This window comes from Cannabis sativa, chromosome 2, assembly GCF_029168945.1.
Source record: "Cannabis sativa cultivar Pink pepper isolate KNU-18-1 chromosome 2, ASM2916894v1, whole genome shotgun sequence".
NCBI lineage: Eukaryota > Viridiplantae > Streptophyta > Magnoliopsida > Rosales > Cannabaceae > Cannabis > Cannabis sativa.
Window position 1 is genome coordinate 59,713,274 of NC_083602.1, and position 23,548 is coordinate 59,736,821.

At 33.5% G+C, this 23,548-nt stretch overlaps 1 protein-coding gene across 3 annotated transcripts; it reads left to right on the forward strand.

Annotated features, from left to right (window-relative positions):
• The first annotated feature begins 9,959 nt into the window (after window positions 1-9,959).
• LOC115719410 (DExH-box ATP-dependent RNA helicase DExH11) lies at window positions 9,960-23,398 on the forward strand. 3 transcript variants are annotated; one of them, XM_061110689.1, is made up of 23 exons: window positions 9,960-10,331; window positions 11,179-11,424; window positions 11,799-12,059; window positions 12,177-12,242; window positions 12,373-12,448; window positions 13,030-13,238; window positions 13,355-13,462; window positions 13,886-13,987; window positions 14,146-14,346; window positions 15,086-15,196; window positions 16,292-16,359; window positions 16,528-16,909; window positions 17,462-17,617; window positions 17,714-17,824; window positions 18,010-18,063; window positions 18,289-18,546; window positions 19,863-19,972; window positions 20,645-20,798; window positions 21,038-21,479; window positions 21,653-21,867; window positions 21,965-22,203; window positions 22,619-22,745; window positions 22,828-23,398. In XM_061110689.1, the coding sequence occupies exons 1-23, from the start codon at window positions 10,197-10,199 to the stop codon at window positions 23,038-23,040; spliced, it is 4,044 nt and encodes a 1,347-aa protein (XP_060966672.1). In that variant the 5' UTR covers window positions 9,960-10,196; the 3' UTR covers window positions 23,041-23,398. The 3 variants fall into 3 exon arrangements, with proteins under 3 accessions (XP_060966672.1, XP_030504311.2, XP_030504312.2); XM_030648451.2 differs by having other exon boundaries at window positions 9,961-10,331; window positions 13,024-13,238; XM_030648452.2 differs by lacking the exon at window positions 9,960-10,331 and having other exon boundaries at window positions 11,263-11,424; window positions 11,812-12,059; window positions 13,024-13,238.
• The last annotated feature ends 150 nt before the right edge of the window (window positions 23,399-23,548 follow it).

The window sequence follows — 23,548 nt, forward strand, 5'->3', positions numbered from 1 at the left end:
TTAAACTATGTCTATTTGTGAATTTTTCACTAAGCAAGGGCGAAACTGTAAAGAAAGAGTTTCTAGGGTATATTTGTTAATTAAGATACTTTGATTGGTCTAATTAATAAATATAATAAATGACAATATTATTTAATAATTAATTATAGTTATTAAATAGTTGAAATTGATATTTAAATGGTTGAATTTGAAAATTGACATTTTTGAGAAAATGAGATGCAGAAATGATAAAACAGCAAAATTGCAAAAGTGAGGCCCATATCCACTAGCCATGGCCGGCCACTTATGTAGGCTTTATCATTTAATATTTTCATTATTTTAATGCCAAATAATTCAAACCTAACCCTATGTGGCATGCTATAAATAGATAGTGATGGCTTCAGGAAAAAGTAACTTTTGCATCTTATTCCTTTTAGAGAAAAACCTGAGCCATCACACTAAACCTAGCCGTCACTCTCTTTCCTTCTTCTTCCTTGATTGTTTCGAATCCTCTTAGTGATAGAGTAGTGCCCACACACAGCAAGAAGTACCTCAATCATAGTGTGGAAGATCGTGAAGAAAGCAATTCAACAAGAAGGATATTCGGGCTTAGATCTTGATAATACTCTGCGACAGAAAGGATACAAGGGTTAGAGATCTGAGTGGAAGGAGACATATTATTCCGCTGCACCCAATGTAAGATTTCTCATACTTTATATGTGTTTATTTATAATCGTTTATATGATATTTATTATCATATAAAGATAATAAATATTGGGTACTTTATAGTCGTCTTTATAAATATCACATTATTAAACAGAAGGTACAATAATTTTTAAAAAGGGAAAAAACAGGAAAATTCCAAAAAGGGTAAAATATTAAAATATCACTATGGGCCGGTCCATTCAACATTTATAAAACCCACATTGAAAAAATTACAAAAATACCACCCGGTCTATACCTTAAGCCGCACGTCACGAACGGAGACGGTGAAGAAACCTCCATCGATCCAATTTGCAACGCAACCAGAATGAAACCATAACGAGGGTAGAACAACCATAAATTTCGGCGAAAATTGATTGGAAAAGAAGAACCCCAATGATCTAAACAGAAAATTACGAAAAAAAACCAGAATAACCGTGAAGAAACTGAAATTAAACATTTGATTTCGGTTTTAATCGTTCAAAATAACTCAATCCAGAATCGAAAATCTAGATTCAAGCAATGTAGATCTGTATTAAACAGATCTGGAGCTCCCCCTCGAATCCAAAACAAGGTATGATATGAAAATTTATTCAAAAATGAATCTACGTCATATACAGTTGCATTCTGGTTGATTTCCTGGTTTAGAACAGGCAATTTAGATTCTTAAAAACAAAAAACAAGATCAGATTCTAATTAAGGAACGACATGTTACGAATAAGGCTGTTTTTAATTTTTTGCGTTGCCTTACAGTTGCAATATCATTTTAAAATGGTTTACAAATTATGAAGGAGTGTCACTTGACGTGTACCAAAAACTAGCAGATAGACAAGGTACGATTTATGTAAATGGTGGCAAATTAGTTTTATAATAGTTGGAAATTGATCTGATTCAAATAAAACTGATGAAAAGGCACAATGACAACAACTATGTTAAATTGAGTAAAGAGTTATGGTTTTTCAAGTTGATTTACAGATGCATAATCATTTTATAATAGCTTAATTCTACTTTTTGCAGGAATTTATTTTGGAAAAAAGAAAAGGAGAAAACACTTTGAGAAATGGTTAGTTTCTGAAATAATTTTTAACGTTTCTTAATAGTTTTATTTTAGTTTTCTAATAGTTTATTAACAGCAATAAAATAAAATAAAAATGGCAAAAGCAGGAATCAGGACAGGAAATACAAGACTTGAACAAAGGGAAGGAAATAGAAGTAAGTTTGTACTCTATTTCATAACAGAATCAAACCAGTTTTAATATCGTTGCCTTACACTAATAACCATTTCAAAATCACAGGAAAAGAAAGACATTCCATTCCTAGTCTTCTGCAATAGACAATTTGATGATCGAATGAATTATAAAAATTATGAAGCTAGTGGACATTACATTTCAGCCAGTTGTAACTATGAAGAATTACAACGGAAGCTGAAAGATGTCCTGGAATGCAACCAAGAAAACATTGTTTTGCAACTGAAATATCAAGTTAAAGAAGGATACCAACCATTGAGGATAAAGGATGATCAAAGCCTGCATTTCTACATACAACTAAAACTGAAGGACCCCGACTTCACAACATACCCATTGTGTGTGAATGTCATCAACAACCATCAATCCATCATTCTTGGAAAATGTTAATTCATTAATTACACATACAAGCGCCTTCGAACTGATCGAATACATTGCAACAACAACAGAAGACTCAACAAATCAACAACATACAATTGAAGCTACAGAACCAAAAAAATGGGGGAGAAAATTTAGACTTCATGGACTATGCAAAACTTGTGGCAGAGGAGATGGTTGAGCAACTGGAAAATAACAAAACCAGGGAACCAGAAATCACATATTATGACGAACTACTAATCACAGATCCGCAACATCCTGAAATAGAAGAAGCACAAATATACAAAGACAAAGAAACACTCCAGAGTGTGCTTGGTTTCTATGCAATTAGGAACAACTTCCAATTCAGAGTGAAAAAATCATGTGCAAGAACATACAAAATTTGTTGCTTGGATCCAAAATGCAAGTGGGCACTAACGGCATCCAGAAACGGGCCAACAAAGTCATTCATCATTCGAAAGTATGACAGAAAGGTGATACACACTTGTGATCTAAACATAAGATTTGCCGACAAAAGACAAGCTACAACGAAATTGATTAGAAACTACATCAAGCCATGATTTACCAACATAAAAATAACTCAAACGCCACAAGACATCAGAGGAGAAAATGAAACACAAGTATGGGGTGAGAATGAACTACATGAAAGCATGGAGAAGCAAAGAGCACGCACAAGAAGAATTACGAGGAAAAGCCAACGAATCATACAAGCTGCTGCCAAGTTTTTTGCACATGCTGCAAAAAACTAATCCCGGAACAATAGTGCACATGCAAATAGAGGAAGACAACAGCTTCAAGTACTTGTTTGTCGCACTGGATGCTTCAATAAAAGGATGGAAGAAGTGCAAACCTATAATAGTTGTTGACGAAACTTTCCTTAAATCAACATATGGAGGTACATTGCTCTCTGCTTGTACACAAGATGGAAATGGGCACATTTTTCCACTAGCTTTTTCTGTTGTGGATTCAGAAAACAACAACTCATGGCAATGGTTTTCACAAAAGTAAGAGAAACATATGGGATTAGAGAGGAACAGTGCTTGATATCAGATAGACATGAGAGCATAATTAAGACAGTTGCTCAAGTATTTCCAGAAATCACGCATGGCTATTGTGTATACCACCTGTTAAGCAACCTAAAAGCAACCTTCAAGAAGAATGCAAGCAAGCTGGATAAACCATTCTTCGCTGCAGCCAGAGCATACACAGAGAAGAAATTTGAATACCATATGAGCGAGTTGGACAGCTTGGACATCCGTGTCAGACCATATTTACAACAAGTTGGATACCATAAATGGTCAAGATACCACTGCAAAAACAACATGCATTCAACTATGACTTCAAAGATTGTTGAATCTCTAAATGCAGCAAACTTAGCAGCTAGAGAGCTACCAATCACAACAGTGATGGAGTCATTGAGAGCTTTGATACAACAATGTACATACACAAACAGGAAAAAGGCACAGAAAACAACAACATTTTTAACACCTACAGCAGAGAAGAAATTAGTCAACAACTTTATGGACTCATTGACACAAAATGTAAAATCTCTTACAACTTTAAGTTGCATTACAGTTTCTTAATAGTTTATTTTCAGTTTCTGGAACATAATGACGATTTTATAAATTGACTTAATTCGCAGGTAAAGCCAATAAACGAGACCATGTTCGAAGTGATAGAACTAACAAGATCATGGGTCATCAATCTCAAGGAGAAAACATGCAGTTGCAACCGATTCCAACTTGACGAATTACCGTGTGCTCATGCGCTTACTGTTATAAAAGAGATGAATTTGAATGTTTACAACTACTGTTCAGGCTATTACACAACAAAAACATGGCTTGAAACATACAACGGCTCAACATATTCGGTACACAATCACACAACATGGGATGTACCACAAAACATAAAAGATATCATTGTTCTGCCACCAAACCAGAAAATAATATCTGGAAGACCAAGGAAACGAAGATTTTTATCTGAATGGGATACCAAAAAATATAATAGGTGCAGCAAATGTGGTCAACACGGGCACAACCGAAAGACATGCAACAATCAAGCAATAAAATAGATACAGATGAATTATTTGAATTGTTTAATTCTGTGTAAGAATTCACACAGGTTGATATGTTATATTCGATACACATGAGATTTTATTTTTGAAAATTTTTAAACAGTTTGGTAATAGTTGCAAAATCGTTTTACGACAGTTTTGATACTTGTTAAATATTTACTACGAAAATAACTTCTTTATTAAAGTTTTAAAAAAAAAGTCAGATAGGAATTTATAAAACATAATTAATAAAGGATAATGAAAAAAGGGAAAAACAGTGAATAAATACAATGATAGGCAATTAAAATTACAAGTACGCTGAACAATGGACATTGTTTGTATATAGTTGTATAATAGTTTCTATATAGTTGTGCGACTGGATATAAAAACTTGAAAAATTAGAAAAACATAAAAATTATGGTGATACAAACATACAGAAGAAACATATTATAAGGATTAATGTCAAATATCATAAAATTTTAAAACCAGATCCACAGTATAAAACCAAATATAATACTTAGAAACATAAAATCACTAACAATTGTCTGATAATAGATTCAACCAATAATACCAAATTGTCACTAAATTAAAAGACCCTACTTTTTTAATTTAGAAGCCTTAGAAGACTTGCTTTGCTTCTCATCCTCGCTATCAATGCTTTCATCAATTTTCCTTTGGCCATATCAGAAGAAAAGGGCAGCAAGTCGAGTACGATAAACTTCGATGTCAAAATCCGTAGGAACATCTTTTCCATGGATGAAGAACTCGGCAAATGCAGCCACAAATGCTCTGCAATCACTAAAAACCAGAAAAAGGAAAAACAGTTAAAGAAACTAAAAAACAACATAAAATAAACTGAAAAGAAAAACTCACTTTTTCTGCTGAGACGGAAGACCACTAATCTCCACAATTCTTAGAGGAGCTTTAGGGTCAGAACCTAAATCAGGAGCATGTGACCTATTCTTCCAGAATCCAAGGAGATCAAAAAACAAAAGGAGCAACACAGAATAAGCCTTCATTGCATTCCTAGCTGCATCATTCATTTTGGCAGTCCTCAAAGAATTATAAAGAAACAAAATCCCCTCATTCAAGTCAAGACGATCAAACACCCAATGACTTTCCCTCCTTAGATTTATGACGAATAACACATGATCGGCTTCATACCAAGGCTTAGAACACAGAATTCGCAAACCTCGAATGTAATGCGCTATTGGGTGGGCAACATGAATGTGCGACATCTTAGTTTTCATTGCCTTGGCTTTGTTGAACTTGTGGTACAACGCTTGAATGGAATCATCAAAGAGACAATCAGTTGTCGCAAAATTCAATGTAGCAGCAGAAGAATATTTACCTTTTTTCCTAAGGTAATAGAATATAGTGTTCATATGCTGAAACAAAAACATGACAGAAACACAAATCAAAAGGTTGAACAACTATTTAAAAACTTTAATACAGTAGCTAAACTTAAAAACATTTAAAAAGCAACTGAAAACCAACTATCATAAACTGTAATGGAAAATAGAAACTTTACCGAGTCATTGATAAACATGTCACAGGTAGCCAAATGATAAAATCATGTTTTATCCTCAACATAATCAACACCTAATCTAAAACCCGGGGAAAATTTTTTCGCACCATTAACATAACAATTGTAATGCCTAAAAGAATAAACAAACAACAAAAAAACAACATTAAAATGAAATTTGTAATAAAAAACTAAAATTAAATTGAAAAATAAAATAGAATAGAAATACAGAAATAATAAAAATAGTCACCTAGGATGTTTAAGCAAGCCTTGACCAATCCACGCGTCAAACTTTGCCTCAATTTCAGGAGAGACGGGATCAACAAATGAATCATTAAGAGCATAAAGGCCCTTCACATAAGTAACCATCTTAAAATCCTTCTCATCCCCTGCTGATTGAGAACCTGAGGACATTACCTCCATTGGAGTGCTCCTCACATCATCCGACCCGAAATCAATAAAAGGAGATTTCAATGCTGGTGCACGCTTTCTCTTATCCAACAAAGGAGTATCAGAAACAATGTCCTCAGTTTCTTGATCAGTATGAATGGCAGCTGACTTTTTACCAACAACATCTGGATTGGGTTGTGGGACCTAAAAAAACAAAGTCTAAAATTAAACAGTTGCAAAACAAACATTAAACTATTAAGCAACCAAAATAAAACATAACTTTCTTGCAAACAAATTAAGATACACTTACATGGATTTTACGAACAGCCTCTAAGCCAGCCAACACAACTTGATCATCATCAATTTCAAGCTGGCTTAACCCATCGAAAAAATTGTCCCCCTTTAATCTGGACTCATTGGCCTTAAGCTTCTCAACATCCTTAGCCCTCTCATCACTGCCTCCAACAGTCTCAGATGGATTCACATCAGAAGCGGGAACATCATTAACAACCTTATCAGCATCATCAGCATCACCACCATCTTTAACCAACTCATCACCATCATCGGAGTCAGAATCAATATTTTTAGGATCAGGCAGTTCCTTCTCATCATCCTCGGCATCATCATCATCATCATCAGAATCTTGAGTTACTAACTCATCAGATGACTTTCCCTGATTCAAACAACACAAATGCAACTTAAATAAAACAGTAGAAACTAAAAACAAAGCATGTAAAAACAGAAACAATAAACTATGATTAAATACCTCATCAGAAGGACGACGATGAATGACATTAACCTTCTGCTGAATATCCTTAATTACAGTCATTACAGACTTGAAATTAAGATCAACAAAACACCTCAAGGATATGAAGTCTTCAGCCAATGATGCTTGATTCGAAATGACCATCTCCAACTTAGATTTCATCAAATCAATATCACCTGAATCAGATTTCTTTGAAGATGAACCATTCTCAAATGTTTGCTTCGATATACCACAGTCATCAATAGATTCATCAAGAAATAAACCTTCAAGTTGAAGCTTTTGCCTCTCTTCATCAGTAGGACATATGTTTTTGATCTTTAATTGAACATCACAATCAAACACAATATAAAAATGAAAAAAAAAACAATTAAATAACCAAAATATTAACAAAAGCACAAAACAGGAAAAAAAAAAGTAAAGAAACTGAATTTTACCTTGTTCGACGACAAATCAAAAATCTTGCCCTTCAAGTCTCGAAGAGTTGGATTTTTGGTCACAATGGTGTTGCTCAAATTCAGAATCCTTGGAATCCTAGATGAAACTCTTTTACAGAAAGTGTTTACCATGGCAGGACAACATTCATAAAACCAAACAGTAAACACCCACGGACATCCCAAAGCCCTATATTAACCATCATACTGGCCTCCCTTCTCTGCCTTCCTATTTTTCATTATAATCCCATGCTGAATTCTACCTTTGAATGAATCAATAGTCAATTCAAAGGATTCCCTACCCCAACAATACTCATCCCAACGACCGCTATCAACAACATCTAAATCAAACCTAGATACTTCTTTATCAGGAGTATTACTAAGAAGAAAACATTGAATAAAATACAACACAGCCAGTTTCAATCCAAGAGACTCATCCAAACCCCACCTACTACCCAAAAAAGCATCCTCAATAGCTTTGTGGTCAATGGTTTTTACACCACGGAAATAAATTTCAACCAACTGATTTGATTCCTGTGAAAACAACAACTTGTTGCAATCACCAAAACAATCAATTCCAGTGATCGAATAAAACTCCTCAGCACTAAACCGTATGCAACGACCAGCAACCTTAGCCCAAAATTCTTTAGGATTGGGCTGGTAAACTTCCCTCAACAATAGACTATGAACAACTTGCGGATGGAAAACATACTCAGGCATATCAAGAAAATGACCAAATTGAGTCTCACGGAACATAGACAGCAAATTGACAGATAAAGTTTTCTTAATATCATCAATAACATAAAAAAGGCTAGTGCAAACACATTTAGATCTGTAATAATCAGAGGGACTAAATTTGTAATCCCAGACCTGCAAGATAACAGAACATGGCAACAATAAATATAAATTGCAAATAAATAAGTATACAAACTATAATAAAACTATAACAAAACTAAAAAACAACCCACAAACAGAAACAACTATACGACTATAAACTGCAAACATCTGAAATCGTATTGATACCTAAAAACTAACAGCAAATAACTATACCTAATAAAAATCCCAAAACACATCAAACATAAACAGATTAAACTATAAACAAACTAAGAGAAAACTACAACCCACTGATTACACACACTAAAACGAAAACAGAAGTTTCAAAATATTTAACAATAAATTACAAACACATACAGAACCTAAAACACAAACAAAAACTGTAACGAAAGTAATAACAATCAAATTAAAATGCCAAACCCAGGAAAGAATAAAATAAAATTGATCAAACAAAATTAAAGACCTAAAAAATCAAAGAATATCAAACGAAATTTTAAAATCAAAACCCTAAAAATTCACAAACTAGAAGAAAAAAAAACGCTGAAACTGGAAATACAATAAAATGTTCAAAAAAGGGGGAAACGAAAATGAAACCGAAAACCAACCTCTGTTCGAACATCGGCAGCAACACTAGCTTTTTTCCCAGAAACTTCATCAACCATTTTCTCTTCCACACTGAGCTTTGATTTTTTCTTAGGATGTGGTCTCCCACGCTTGGTTAAAGGAGGAGCAAAATCAGAATCCTCCTATTCAATAATTGGACGTTTACCCTTAACTTTATTAGTTAGAGATTTCAATCCCATTTTGGAATTTTTTTTCTGAACAGGTGAAGGAGATGAGGATGAACGGGTCACAACCATTTTAAATAGAGATTGGAAAGAAAAGGAAAGAGGGAAACGGTTATGAGATTGCTTTAGTGGGAGTTGAAAATTTTTGGAAGAACAAAAATGAGAGGGGAAAAAAATGTTGAGGAATTGTGGGAAGTTATGCTTCAACAATGGAGGTTACTTAATCTTTCAAAAAAAAAAAAAAAACTGAAAAGAAATAAAAAATCAAATGAAAACAAAAGGAAAAAAGAGAGGGAAGTGATTGAAAGTTGATTGATGGTTGATAGGAAGCCACCCGTGTCTGTGCATGGAATTGATGTGCAAGTGGTATATGTGTAATAAAAGAAAGAGGAAAGGTAAAAATGATGATGCAACCGTGTGTGAGTTTTTTTGTAATAAAGTATGTAAATTGTATTTTTGGTGTAAAAATTTCTTTTAAAAATATCATCCCATTAAACTACTTTTTATAATAATAAGATATAAATATTTTTTATATTTTATTGTTTAAAAGGAAAATAATGATTGAAATATATATATATTTTTTAAATATTTTGCATTGGGTTAAAATAAAATAATAAAAAGATATTTTCTTAAATATGTGTTTGAGTTTAAATTTAAATTAAAATATTAAAAAAATAATTATATTATATAATCATATTTAATATAGGATTAGGATATAATAATATTTAATATAAGATATAAAAGATAATCATTAGTATGTATAATTCGTTTAAGTTTAAGTTATTATATTTTTTTAATTAAAAAAAAACACTATAAAACCTGAAAGATATAGATCTTAGCTAATCTTCGTTAAAGAAAAATATACGGCTACTCCCATATTGTGAAATAAGTAAGAGAGAGAGAGTGAGAGGGGGCCACAGCACTTCCTTACTTCTAACTCTTTTTCTTTTTTTGTTTTTCTTGTTGAAACCTTACTTCCTAACTTAAGTAACCAAACATACACACATTCGTTTTATTTTCCAAACCCGCGAAAAGTTTCCAAAATCTTAAACCAAACACCTTAAATAAGAACAAAATAATAATCTGGAAAGCGACAATTTTGAAGGATGGACCCGATTAAAGCAGCGAACGAGCTAAATTATCGGGTCGGATTCTCCGGCCACAGCGGCCATCTCAGACTCGAGCCTCTCTCTACTGTGGAGCGTTCTAACCCAGTCAAGTCCCTCCCCGATTTCATCTTGGTTAGCTTCTCTACTTCTCAATTCTTGACAATGTTTATTTATTAATGAAAAAAAAAAGAAATGTTTTTTCTTTTTATTTGTTTGGCTCTAGGGCTTCTAAAACCGTATCTTTGAATAGTTCTTACTTGATTTGTTTTTATTGTATTGTTGGTGTTTGCAATGCATTAAAAAAGCTGAACTGTTTATATGTAATAACAAATTTGATGCTTTTATTTACCGTACAAAAAATATTGAGTTTAAACCGTCTAAAAACGTGCAATAGTTTGAATATTTTTGTGTAAAAAATTAGAATTATAATTATCTGTATTTCGAAAATGCTGAAAAACATAAAGTTTTTGGTTGCATAGTAGAATTTCCTATGATACTTTGTGATGCCTGTTATTTTTGGAGCTATGTTACTAGTCCTTCATATGGCATTTAGTTTAGTGTAACTGAACGATAATTGTGTTAGTAATGATAATGGATTCTAATAGGAATCGTAATAGGAATGATATTATGTTCTTTTTTTCTAATGGTAATAAAAATGAGTGGTGTACTAACAAAAAACAATAATATCCTAAGTTTGAATTTTTTTGGAGATGAAAGAAATAAAATAAGGGTGGAGTTGTAGTCCTTATTCATTTAAATAGTATAATGGTGGTTACATTGTAAAGACATTTTAACGTTTTTAGAAGTATAATTGTAATGGTGGTTCCATTACAATCACAATTACAATTACGCCTAACCAAACATGACATAGATTTATAGTGTGTTTGGGAGAGCAGAGATTTTTCTTTCTTTTTTTTGAACAAAGAGTTGTTTCAATTTCTACCAATATACTTAAAATGTCTTTATGTTAATTTTTCAGCCACCCGCCTTTCCCAAGGAAACACCTGTATCAATAAAATCTTATATAGAAGAGACATATCTCTTGCCAAGGCTGGACTCTGAATTATTTTCACCGGAAAAGGCTGGAAGGCAGTGGGATTTTGACTGGTTTGACAGGGCAAAGATACAGTTGGAGCCATCTTTGCCGCGCAAGGTGATAATTCCCACATGGGTGTTGCCCTTTAGACGTCCAAAGCAAGAAAGATGGGAACCGGGCTCAGTGCAGGTATGGACGAGCGTAGTTTAGACCTTGTGTTTAGACAAATATACAATAAGTGTTGTTATTTGGCACCTTAAAGACACACAGGAAGTGGTACCTTATGAATGAATAGTTACAATTTTTCAATGTTACTTATTAAATTAAAATATGTGGGTCCGATTGCTTAAAAAAAATTTGTGAGTCTGATATTAAATTACACCAATAATGATATGACAATTTATGGTGTTGAATATGATTGGTGCCCCTTAGCAGTACTTTTGGTCAATATCTTCTTCTTTGGAACATGAATTCTCTGATGAACTTACGTGAAAATTAAAATCAGCTAGGGCTCTATTGTCTATTTTTATTTGTAGTTTGTTTTATGGATTATTTCATTTTAGGTGGATGTATCAGAGTTAACAGTAGAAGCTCAAGAATCTGGTTCATTGCCCCGCATGAATGGTCCTGCAAAGGATTTTCTAAGAGGAAGCATTAATAACCGCCCTTTTCGTCCAGGTGGTTTGGATGATTCCCAATCCTTAGAAAGGGTTCTACCTGATGGTGCTTCCAATGGTGAATGGGTTCATGAACTTCTAAATGGTGGCCCTTCTCAGACTACTCCTCCGGGCTTTAAGCAAGGATTAGACCTTGGTGAACTTAAGGTTAATTTTATTTTTGTGTGTAGATTAAGAAGCATTATACTATCTATTTTGTCATATACTATGCCATCACAGAAAGTGTAACAGTGCTGACCTACTGATGTTTGAACATTTTTGAAGGCTTATCCTTGTGCATGGAATGTTAGCAAGGATCAAACTCTGACAAATAATACAGAACAAAACCAGGTCAGCTATGTATTCTTGTTCATATATTAGATCTATATTTCTATAGTAGAACATGCTAGTTTTATAGAATATAGTTGCTCTACTCATCTCAAGTTTTGTCTTCTTTCTTATGTATTGCTGCCATTTGCAGACTGAATTATCTGTACAGTTTGATGACTTATTCAAAAAGGCTTGGGAAGAGGATATCACTGAATTTGTAGAAGATGGTACAAATGCTATGCCATTTCACTTGTTTCACATGTGCACTTTTTTTGTTTCTCTTCATAAACTATTAATTCATGAAAAAGATTCACAGATGAGCTTTGCTGCTTGAAATAATAATACTAAGGTGGCTTATTTTTTATGAGCGCAGGCCTTCTTGGCCGTATTTGGCATATTGCAAGAACTTGAATTGCAACTTAGTTATTTCTTTGAGGTTGCATGTTTATTTTTTTGAATACAAATCATAGACACTCTTAAGCTTACAAGGTTTAGGTATGAAAAAAAGAAGTGATTTGTTTAAGCAATATGAGATTTCAGATTTGAATTGGATTTGAGCTTTTTATTCTGGGTGAAGTATCTTGGAATGGTACCTGATATGGCAGGACAAAATTCTTGTTTGATTTAGTTGAGCTTTTTTCATACTTCAAAATTGCTTTACCTATGGCTGTAGTGGTCTGTGAACTTGGGTTTGGTATTGGTTGGTTTATCAACCTGCATTTAAACTAGTTCTGTTTTTCTGTTGCTCGTTTTACTCTTTATTTTAGATAATCTAGTGCTTTATATAATTTATATTTGCCAGGAACAGAGTCTATTCATTCAGAAGCTGAAGCAGAGCCTGTAAAATCTGATGCTGAAGCTGAGTCTGCTAAGCCCAAAGCTAAAGCAGAAAGGGATATGTCCATGAATGCTTCTACTACTGAATTATCTGCACTGGATGCGATTTTATCAGTCAAAGCAGAAGAATCAACAGAAATATTGGACAATTGTGAGGCTGGTGGGGAGCACCCAAAAGAGGTAACAATTAGCATAGAGAGCTGCTATAAGCAAACTTCCATATCTATTTATTTCAAGACTTTCTTCTTTGACTGCATGATTTTAATCTGTAATCTAACTAGTTCATACATTTACAGGCCTGGGCTAGTAGTGGAGGCAGTGAATGGATTTCACAGCGCTTTCACGAGCTTGTTCCTGACATGGCACTTGATTTTCCTTTTGAATTGGATACATTCCAGAAAGAGGTATTGGTTGATAAAGTTTTGTTTTACTAGTTCATACATTTACTAATGCTTGTGCTAAGAATTTATTACTTGCGCTGGTTTACAAAGCAACTCCAGAACTCTTTCTTTTGGCTCAAATTTTGTTAACTTATGGTCTACAACTTCAGTGGAAGAACTGATACGTTTTAGTTTAACCATTGTGCCATTCTATCTCTTTGTCATGATATATTAGGCTTGACAAGGTTTGGAGATCTATTTTTGCTGTAGTTGAGTCATTGAAAATGTTGAAGTATCAAAGTTTGCATTAAATGAATTGTAATGACAATGGCTAAGCTTCTCTCTGTTCTCCATATGACTAATCACTGCAATAGTGCAATGTGTGGTTGAAATTTATTGTTTTTAGCCTAAATAACAATTTCCTCTTTTGATATGTAATGCCCACAGGCTATCTATTATCTTGAAAAGGGGGAGTCTGTGTTTGTAGCTGCTCATACGTCAGCGGGAAAGACAGTTGTTGCAGAGTATGCATTTGCATTGGCATCAAAAGTATGTCATACATTCTTGAGTTGCTTTAATTACAAGTTCATTTCTGATAGGGAAAACAAGATAGTTGAATGAGCTATGTCTTTATTTCCATTCTTTACCTGTTCCATAGTTATACATACTTTTCGATGATATTAAACTTGTTTTTATATATCATGCAGCATTGTACTAGAGCTGTCTATACTGCTCCGATTAAAACCATAAGCAATCAAAAGTATAGGGATTTCTGCGGAAAATTTGATGTTGGACTTCTAACAGGTGATGTTAGCTTGAAGCCTGAAGCGTCTTGTCTTATTATGACCACAGAAATATTAAGATCAATGCTGTACCGGGGTGCTGATATTATACGTGACATTGAATGGGTAAAAAAGGATTGTACTGCAATATTTTTTTTTGAGTAATTTGCGGCAAAACCCCCTTAACTATCAATTTACTTGCAAAAAACCATCCAACCTCATATTTTGGTGGGAAAACCCTCCAAAGTACTATTCTGTTTACATTTTAAGATACCGTATGTCCAGCTCCTAATTTTGCCCACGTGGCAATGATAAGTCACTAAAAAATTATCCTATGTGGCCATATTTTACAAAATAAAAATAAAACTTTAAGAGTAATTTGCGGCAAAACTCCCCCAACTATCAATTTACTTGCAAAAAACCATCCAAAAAACTTTAAGGTTGGATGGTTTTTTGCAAGTAAATTGATAGTTGAGGGAGTTTTGCCGCAAATTACTCTTAAATTTTTTGTTTTTATTTTAATTTTTATTTTGTAAAATATGACCACGTAGGATAATTTTTTATTGACCTGTCATTGCCACGTGGGCAAAATTAAGACTTAACGAGGCTGAATAGACGACACCTTAAAAATATAAACGAAACAGTACTTTGGAGGGTTTTCCCACCAAAATATGAGGTTGGATGGTTTTTTGCAAGTAAATTGATAGTTGAAGGGGTTTTGCCGCAAATTACTCTTTTTTTTTTTCAACTGTTATTTACCACCCCCATCCCGCTTTCTTGTTTCCCACTTTTTAATAAGAAGAATTATCTTTTCCATAACAAATGTTTTTTTTAATATTTTTTTGCTGTGCATATTTGGATATAGGTTATATTTGATGAGGTGCACTATGTTAATGATGTTGAAAGAGGTGTTGTTTGGGAAGAAGTTATCATCATGCTTCCGAGACATATTAACATTGTTCTTCTTTCAGCCACGGTAATCACTTTTACTTATGTACTAAATTTACATTGTAAGCAAGGACTCTATTTTCATATAATTTTTATATTGATGGAAATTTTAAGATAATTCATGATTATCATAACTATTCATCTAGAAATACAAATTTTTTAAAAGAAACTTTAGAAAATTACAAATATTCAATAATACATTAATTGAAAGTCTAACAAAAACTATAAATATAACATCATTACTTATATTCAGTAATTCTTTCAAACATTAGTTACATAATATTAATATTTTTTTTTGAAAAAAAGAGAAAAGGCCACTTGTCTTAGACTGACCCCCACTCTAATTTATTGAGAAGCCTCATTTGTGGTGGTGGACAACCATGGTAACAATCAAAAGTAGCACAAGACATAAAACATTGCAAAAACAAAATTACAATAAAGCTCAAAAAACATGATACATCAAAGTTTTGCACTCTCTACACAGGTCTAGGAAAGATAACTCCTCAAAAGTGTTTAGTTTTAAAAACCCAAGCTGCTGTCCAAAATCTGATTTTCTCCCATAGGTCCTCCACTGAACATTCACTTCCTTCAAATACACCCTGTTATATTAATATTATAACATCTTCATAATTAGATTGTTATCAAATGTAACCATACATATAACATAAGGCTTAACTTAATAAGTTGGAGAATATGGCTGTCAGGGTCTATTAGACTAGGTTTGGCAGACGGGATTATGGAAAATTCTTTCCAAAAAAAAAGGTATGGCAAATGGAGAGGATTATGGAGAATTTGTATTGAGTGGAGCCTTTCTTCTTGGGAAGAGTCGACAGTCTCTTGAATACCAGCCATTTGTTTGCATTTGTTTTTTTTTAGCAAATACTCATAAGGAGTTCAACTTTAACTTTATTGTCTTGTTTCTATTATTTTGTTATCTGTATGTGTTATTGCCTACCAATCTTCCATTATAATATATCTACAATAAAACCTTTTTGTGTTAAAACTTAAGCTACAATGAAGATACTTACGTTATAAAACTATGCACGGTTCCATTTGGCCAATCCTCTTTTAACTCTTTGTTGTGGCTGCTTTTGAACATGAAATATTTGCTACCAATTTGCAGGTACCTAACACTGTTGAATTTGCGGATTGGATTGGACGGACAAAGCAAAAGCAAATCCGTGTTACTGGGTTAGTACTTAGTGGTGTTTCTTATAATACATTTGTTTTTTACTCTATCTTGAGAATTTTGAAGTTTTCAATTGTTTCGTTCGTCCTTAGAAGCGCTGAGCATAAAGTGGGTATTTCTACGATGTATTAGAAATTTATGCCTTCTACTTTGTTTTGCTATGCTTTTAGGACAACAAAAAGACCAGTTCCTTTGGAACACTGCATATTTCACTCTGGAGAACTTTACAAGATATGCGAAAAAGAAATTTTTATGCCTGAGGGACTGAAAGCTGCTAAAGATACATTGAAGAGAAAAAATATGATTAGCAGCACTACTGGACCTACTGGATCACACAGTGGAGGTGCAGCAGCTTTTGCTCAGAAACGTGAAAGTGTTACTCGGGGAAAACAGAATAAACATTTTGGTTCACACAGTTCTGGAAACTACTATGGAAGTGGCGGTGGGAGTCAAAATAATGGCAATGGCTACAACAGTTGGGGTTTAAGGAGATCAGATGCTTCTTTGTGTTTGTCACTTATCAATAAGCTCTCAAAGAAGTCTCTGTTACCTGTAAGTCGAAGCATAATTTTCTTGAACATGTCTTTGCAACTTTGTTTGGAGCTCATATTATTCTCATTAATTCTAATTTAGATATGATAAGTAGAAGAATTCATAGATTATGCTAGCAAAAGAATTTTAAGATAACTTAAACCGAACATAGAAGCATGGCCAGAAAATAAGGGATTTTCTTAAGTATTTACGTGATATTATTTAGTTTTGTCATTGTGAAACACTTTTGCTTTCTCCAACCTAAAGATTGGCCTTGCATTTTTTATTTAAACATGATTTAATGTGCTGTTAATATTCAAGCAAAAGACTAAAATTAAGTCCACTGTTGAAATTTGGTCCTACCTGATCTTTTGCATGTAACTTTTAAATTAGTGCTTATTATTATGTAAGTATAAATTTATTTGTTGAAAGGTGTTAGTTTATTACACACAGGGACAGGGACAGCAATTCTTATTATTTTGTCCCCTTTAATAAATTGAAACTTTTTTTCTTTTAGAAATTAGAAATTCATATTGTTTGACTTCTAAACATCTGTTCTTAACTTGTTCCTAGGTGGTTATATTTTGTTTCTCAAAAAACAGATGTGATAAATCAGCTGATAGTATGACCGGAACTGATCTCACCAGTAGTTCTGAGAAAAGCGAGATTCGTATTTTCTGTGACAAAGCATTTTCACGTCTCAAGGGATCAGACAGGACTTTGCCACAGGTGTACTAATTGGTAGCATACTTGCAATTTTTTTTTTTTCCTTTTGGGTACAGTTCTCGGGCTTAAGATGTAGACGTATTATTTATTGTCATGCAGGTTGTCAGAGTTCAAAATCTTCTTCATAGAGGCATTGGTGTGCATCATGCAGGATTGCTGCCAATTGTCAAGGAAGTTGTTGAAATGCTTTTCTGCCGTGGTGTAATCAAGGTAAATTTATTACTTAAATATACTTCTTCAGTGCTGTGATTATATATGTATATGTTTTTAAAAGGACTAGAGGACGATCGATAAGTTTTATGTAAACATGAGCTGAACTTTGTTTTTAGGGATGTTATTGTCACTTGTTTTTAAGCCTTTTTAGCTGTTGATAATTTTATTTGTGCTTTTCGTAGGTTTTATTTTCGACCGAAACATTTGCAATGGGGGTTAATGCTCCAGCAAGAACAGTAAGTGTTATCCTGATTTGTTGTGTGCATTGGAATATAAAATGTAATTATTGTTTTGTGTACTACGATGCATCTATTCTTGCGATTGTTATTATTAAAGTGGTGCAAGATTATAACAGATGCAATGTGGCCATCAGCAGTTTCTACTACGTTTTATTGAGGATTTTTAACTATTGATATAGTTGCATACTTGAAATTCTCATTTTGGATTTAAATAATTTTCAGGTTGTTTTTGATACATTAAGGAAATTTGATGGCAAAGCATTCAGAACATTACTACCTGGAGAGTACACTCAAATGGCAGGCCGTGCAGGGAGAAGAGGTCTTGATAAAATTGGTACTGTTGCTGTATTATGTCGTGATGAAATCCCAGAAGAGGGGGATTTAAAACATGTTATAGTTGGAAGTGCAACTAAGCTGGAATCTCAGTTTCGGCTGACCTATATTATGATCCTACATCTCCTTCGTGTTGAAGAATTGAAGGTAGTGTGATATTCTTACTTCTTGTTATTTTCGAGATGCGAGAAATAAAAGAAAAATGGATAAAAGAACTTGACATTAAAAAAAAAAAGGAAGAAAAGAAAAGAAAAGAAATTGGATTAAGAATTTAAGATAAAAGCAGGTAGTCATCCTTAAAATCTAGTTATCTATTTGAATTTATTTGAGCGTAAGAGTAATAAGTAGGTTAAAACCTTAAATTTATTAAGTAACTTTTATTTTAGAAAAGGAGAAAAATATGATAGCAGAATTTGAGAATTTTTTCGAGAAGTAATTGGCTAGTAACTTATCAAGATCAAAAACTCAATTATAAAACAAAAGATTTTGTAGATTTTTCTTTTATGATTTTATCTGCTGGGAATCTAGACGTGTAGAGACTGGGAAAACCTACTGCACTAGCTCTCTTTTTTATGTTTTTATCTGTGCTAGTAGAGTTTTGATTGTTGTAGTAGGTCTATCCCTATGTTACCAAGGTTTTCCTCCGCCATTAGTGAGGACTCTCAATAAATTTTGGAGGAGGTAAAGGATGTTTTAGCTGCTGTCTCTTTTTCAAAAGAAATAAAAAAAGAAAAAGAAAATGAAAATAAAACTTAAATGGTGTCAGCAAATATTAATGAAGCTAGTTAGTAAAAATTCCTTATCCTCTAGTGATTTTGCATTTTTCTAAAAAGAAATTTAAACTGAAGTTTCATAACCTATTGATTACCATTATGAATGAAAAAAATTAGATATTTCTATGTGTGTTGTTAAAGTAAATTGTGGTACTTTTTTGTATTCATCACAGCAGAAGTCTTTCCTGACTTGCTTATTATTATTATTATCTACCAAAACATCCACAAAGATATCCACTGGGTTTTAGTGAAAAAATGCAGTTTATTTTATCCTCTCATTTTCCTAAGTGACAAAAGACCCCTTAGAAATAGAACAGTGCATAATTATATTAACTTTTCCCCCCCACAATAAAATTTCTCCCCGATCCATTGGAAAAACTAAGAAAGAAATTCTTATAAATGGATCAAGACATGTTTACCCAACTATCAGTTAACCCAAAAAAGGGGCTTAAATAAATAAACAAACTATGTATTAAGACCTTTACTAATTAATCTAGTAATCTTCTCTATTTTTTCCTCTCTTTTACTCCCTACTGTTTTTTCCCCTTATTTTTGGTTGCAAGTATAAAGTAGAGACTAGAGCAAATTAGATAGAGGATTGATAATTTCGTTAATTTACTATGTTGAAAATTTCATGGCCATGTCTTGGTCCAAGATTGTCTCAATTTTTTTGGTGGTCCATCACTGCAGGTAGAAGACATGTTAAAAAGAAGTTTTGCTGAATTTCACGCTCAAAAGAAACTACCAGAACAGCAACAACTTCTAATGCGAAAGCTTGCTCAGCCTACCAAAGCAATAGAGTAAGTCAAATACAGTAGTTATTGCTATGTGTGTTGAATAATTAACGGATTAGGTGTCATTTGCAACTCTAGAGTTATTAGTCCTATCTGCAACTTTTATTAGGGTTGTGCGTCTCAAATGCAAACATTATAGTTGATTTCTTATATGGTGATTTGGAAAAAAATGTTTTTGAGTCATTTATTGCTGACTTTATGCCATACCTACAAGTGATTTGTGAAGATAAAGTGATTTATTATGTTTTAGAACTACTCTATGTTTATGGTATTATTATATACAAGTTATGCAAGCAATTCATCTGAGGTTGGGAGTAATGAGTACAAATGAATAAAAATAGGAACAGAAATATAATATAAAAATTAATATGAGCTATGCATTGAAATGGCCTTTTTATTCATTTTGGGCAGAATAGCCATTTTACGAAAATGATAGAAAAGTCATAAAAAAGAAATAATTTACTCTCTAATCATAGAAAAGATAGAAATGAATTAATTCCATTCCTTTCCCGTCAATGAAATGCTTCATTTTGGACTTTCAAGTGCCAATTTAATGTGGACCATGTACTAAATTATTAGGTCAATTATACATTATCATACTGGCAAGATTATAATTTGTGCAAAATGGGCAAATTTTATTTTGTTGATGGGTTGTGAACCATGGTTGTTTGACTGTAGATGCATAAAATGTGAATCGGCCATTGAGGAATATTATGAGATGTACTCAGAAGCTGAGAGTTACGACCAAAAAATATCAGATGCTGTCATGCAAAATACCAATGCCCAACAATTTCTTACTCCTGGAAGAGTGGTAGTCGTGAAATCCCAATCAGTGAGTCCCTTTACATGTTTTCCCTCTATTCTGGTCGTATTCTGTAGTGTTGCAATAAAGTGAGAGGCACCACTATTATTTTTTACATTAAATGTTGAACAATTCCACGTCCTCCCTGCCAGGGATAGCTGAAGCAAATTGGTGTAAATTTATACCGCCATCATTGTTGATGCTTTTTTTTTTTTTTTTAAATTTCTATTTTGTTGTGGTGCTAAATCTCTATTCTGTCATAATGGCAGGCTCAGGATCACTTGCTCGGGGTCGTCATAAAAGCACCTTCCAATTACAACAAACAGCACATTGTTTTAGTACTGAGACCTGACTTGCCATATATTACTCCCTCGGTCAGTGGTGATTTAAAAGATACAAAAAGTGGTGGTTATTATGTGCTAAAACCAAAACGCGCTCAGGAAGAAGAGTATTTTTCTTCTGCCACATCTCGCAAAGGATCAGGCGCTATTAAAATAAAGCTACCATACAGTGGTGTTGCAGCTGGTATGGGTTATGAGGTTCGAGCCATTGATATCAATGAGTTCTTATGCCTATGTAATAGCAAAATAAAGATCGACCAGGTCCGGCTTCTTGAAGATGCTAGCACTACTGCTTACTCCAATACAGTTCAACAGCTGTTGGATAAAAAATCTGATGGCAAATATCCTCCAGCATTAGATCCAGTGAAAGGTATGTCTTGTTGAAGACTAGAATAAGTAAGAAATTATTGTGGAATGAAATTACTCATTTGGTTTAACACTTCGTTATTTTGGTCTTTTAGTTTATTAGAATTGGAGAAACGTTTTAAGTTTGGGATTTTACTCACAATGTAACCTGACCTTTACGTTATTAATACCATTCAGATTTGAAGTTGAAAGACATGGATCTTATCCAAGCATATCACAAATGGACAAATCTACTGCAAAAGATGGCAAAGAATAAGTGTCATGGGTGTATAAAATTGCAGGAGCACATTAAGTTAGCAAGAGAGATAAAGAAACACAAGGAGGAAGTTAAAGCACTGAAGTATGAGATGTCAGATGAAGCACTTCAACAAATGCCAGATTTCCAGGGCCGGGTTCGTCTACATTTTTTTGCATTATCTGATTTCTTGTAGATGCTTTATGTTTAATGAATAAGGAATCCATTTAAATAAGTCATTTGTGTTTTTTCAGATAGACGTACTGAAGGAAATTGGCTGTATTGACGCCGACCTTGTAGTTCAAATAAAAGGTCGTGTTGCATGTGAGATGAATTCGGGGGAGGAGTTAATAGCTACAGAGTGTTTATTCGATAATCAATTAGATGACCTCGAACCAGAAGAAGCAGTGGCATTAATGTCAGCCTTTGTTTTTCAGCAGAAGAATGCATCCGACCCTTCTCTCACTCCCAAGCTGTCTCAGGCCAAACAAAGGTCATGCTTCCCTTACTTTTTTTACTCTTTGACGTGCACATCTATATTGGTGCCTGAAAGTTTCGATTAAATGTGAATCATGAATATTGGTAAATATGATTGTTTGCCAATAAACCTGGATTATCAGACCGTGCTGCCATTTATGATTTTAGTATTGCTGAGTGAAGTTGCAGTTTTTTTTAGGAAAATCCTCGCTATTATAGTAAACAGTATATGAGAAATGGGGTAATTTGTTTGGGCATGTATATCAGTAGTTAAATGGCTGTATATATATAATGATTCTAGGATGATGATTTTCTACTAAAGATAAGATAATGGTATTTGTAACTGGAATGGTATGCCTTTATAATTTGCGAGAACGTGTGGGTTTTATCTTGTATATTAAGATCTAACTTGAGTTTTTTGTTTACTCCAGATTGTACAATACCGCGATACAACTTGGTGAGCTCCAAGCTGGGTTTAAACTTCAGATAAATCCTGAAGAGTATGCCAGAGAAAATCTCAAATTCGGCCTTGTAGAAGTAGTTTACGAATGGGCAAAGGTTAGCACATTGCCATTTTTTTTTTACTTGACCATACCTCTTCTATAATGTTTCATTAATCACTGTTTCTTTATTGTGGCAGGGCACTCCCTTTGCAGAAATCTGCGAACTTACAGATGTTCCTGAAGGTATGATTGTGCGGACCATCGTTAGGCTGGATGAAACATGTCGTGAATTCAAAAATGCCGCGTCAATTATGGGTAATTCTGCACTATACAAGAAAATGGAAACTGCTTCTAACGCCATAAAACGAGACATTGTATTTGCAGCTAGCTTGTATGTCACTGGGGTATAACTTTGAATGTCAACTTAAGGTATATAATTTTAGTATTATACCTTATCGAAATTATTCTCAGTGCACTGAAGCAATTTCTGGAGATTTTATCAAATCTCCATCTTCTTTGTATACTAATTTCTTTCTGTTCTCTAGTCTAGATTAGAGTAGGCTCATTTGTGATTGTAACAGTCCATTGATCCCCTGCTTGTTAGCACAGGGGATGATGGTTATCAATGCTACCACAATTTTTTGTACCATTTTTACGCATTTCAATTAAAGAGCAGAGTAGCTGGCTTATTTATTAAATAAATATATAAGAGCAACTGTGTATATAGTTTTCAGTTTCTATAAGATAAATTTAATATACTTTTCCTTATTAAAACTTCTACTTCTTAAGAAGAGTTATTAAATAAGAAAGTGCAATTCCCTATAGTTACTTACCTAGGGCCGTTTGGTATGCACGTTTCATTTCATGAGAATAGGTTTAACATTGCTTGGAGAGTAATGAAGGGAATGATAAACTTAG

Bases quoted from the DNA above. Each gene is read 5' to 3' on its own strand.
- LOC115719410 (XM_030648451.2), top strand. From the start codon at position 10,197: ATGGACCCGATTAAAGCAGCGAACGAGCTAAATTATCGGGTCGGATTC. The intron at 20,799-21,037 runs GTGAGTCCCTTT...TCATAATGGCAG, and splicing joins TAGTCGTGAAATCCCAATCA to GCTCAGGATCACTTGCTCGG. The intron at 21,868-21,964 runs GTTCGTCTACAT...GTGTTTTTTCAG, and splicing joins TGCCAGATTTCCAGGGCCGG to ATAGACGTACTGAAGGAAAT.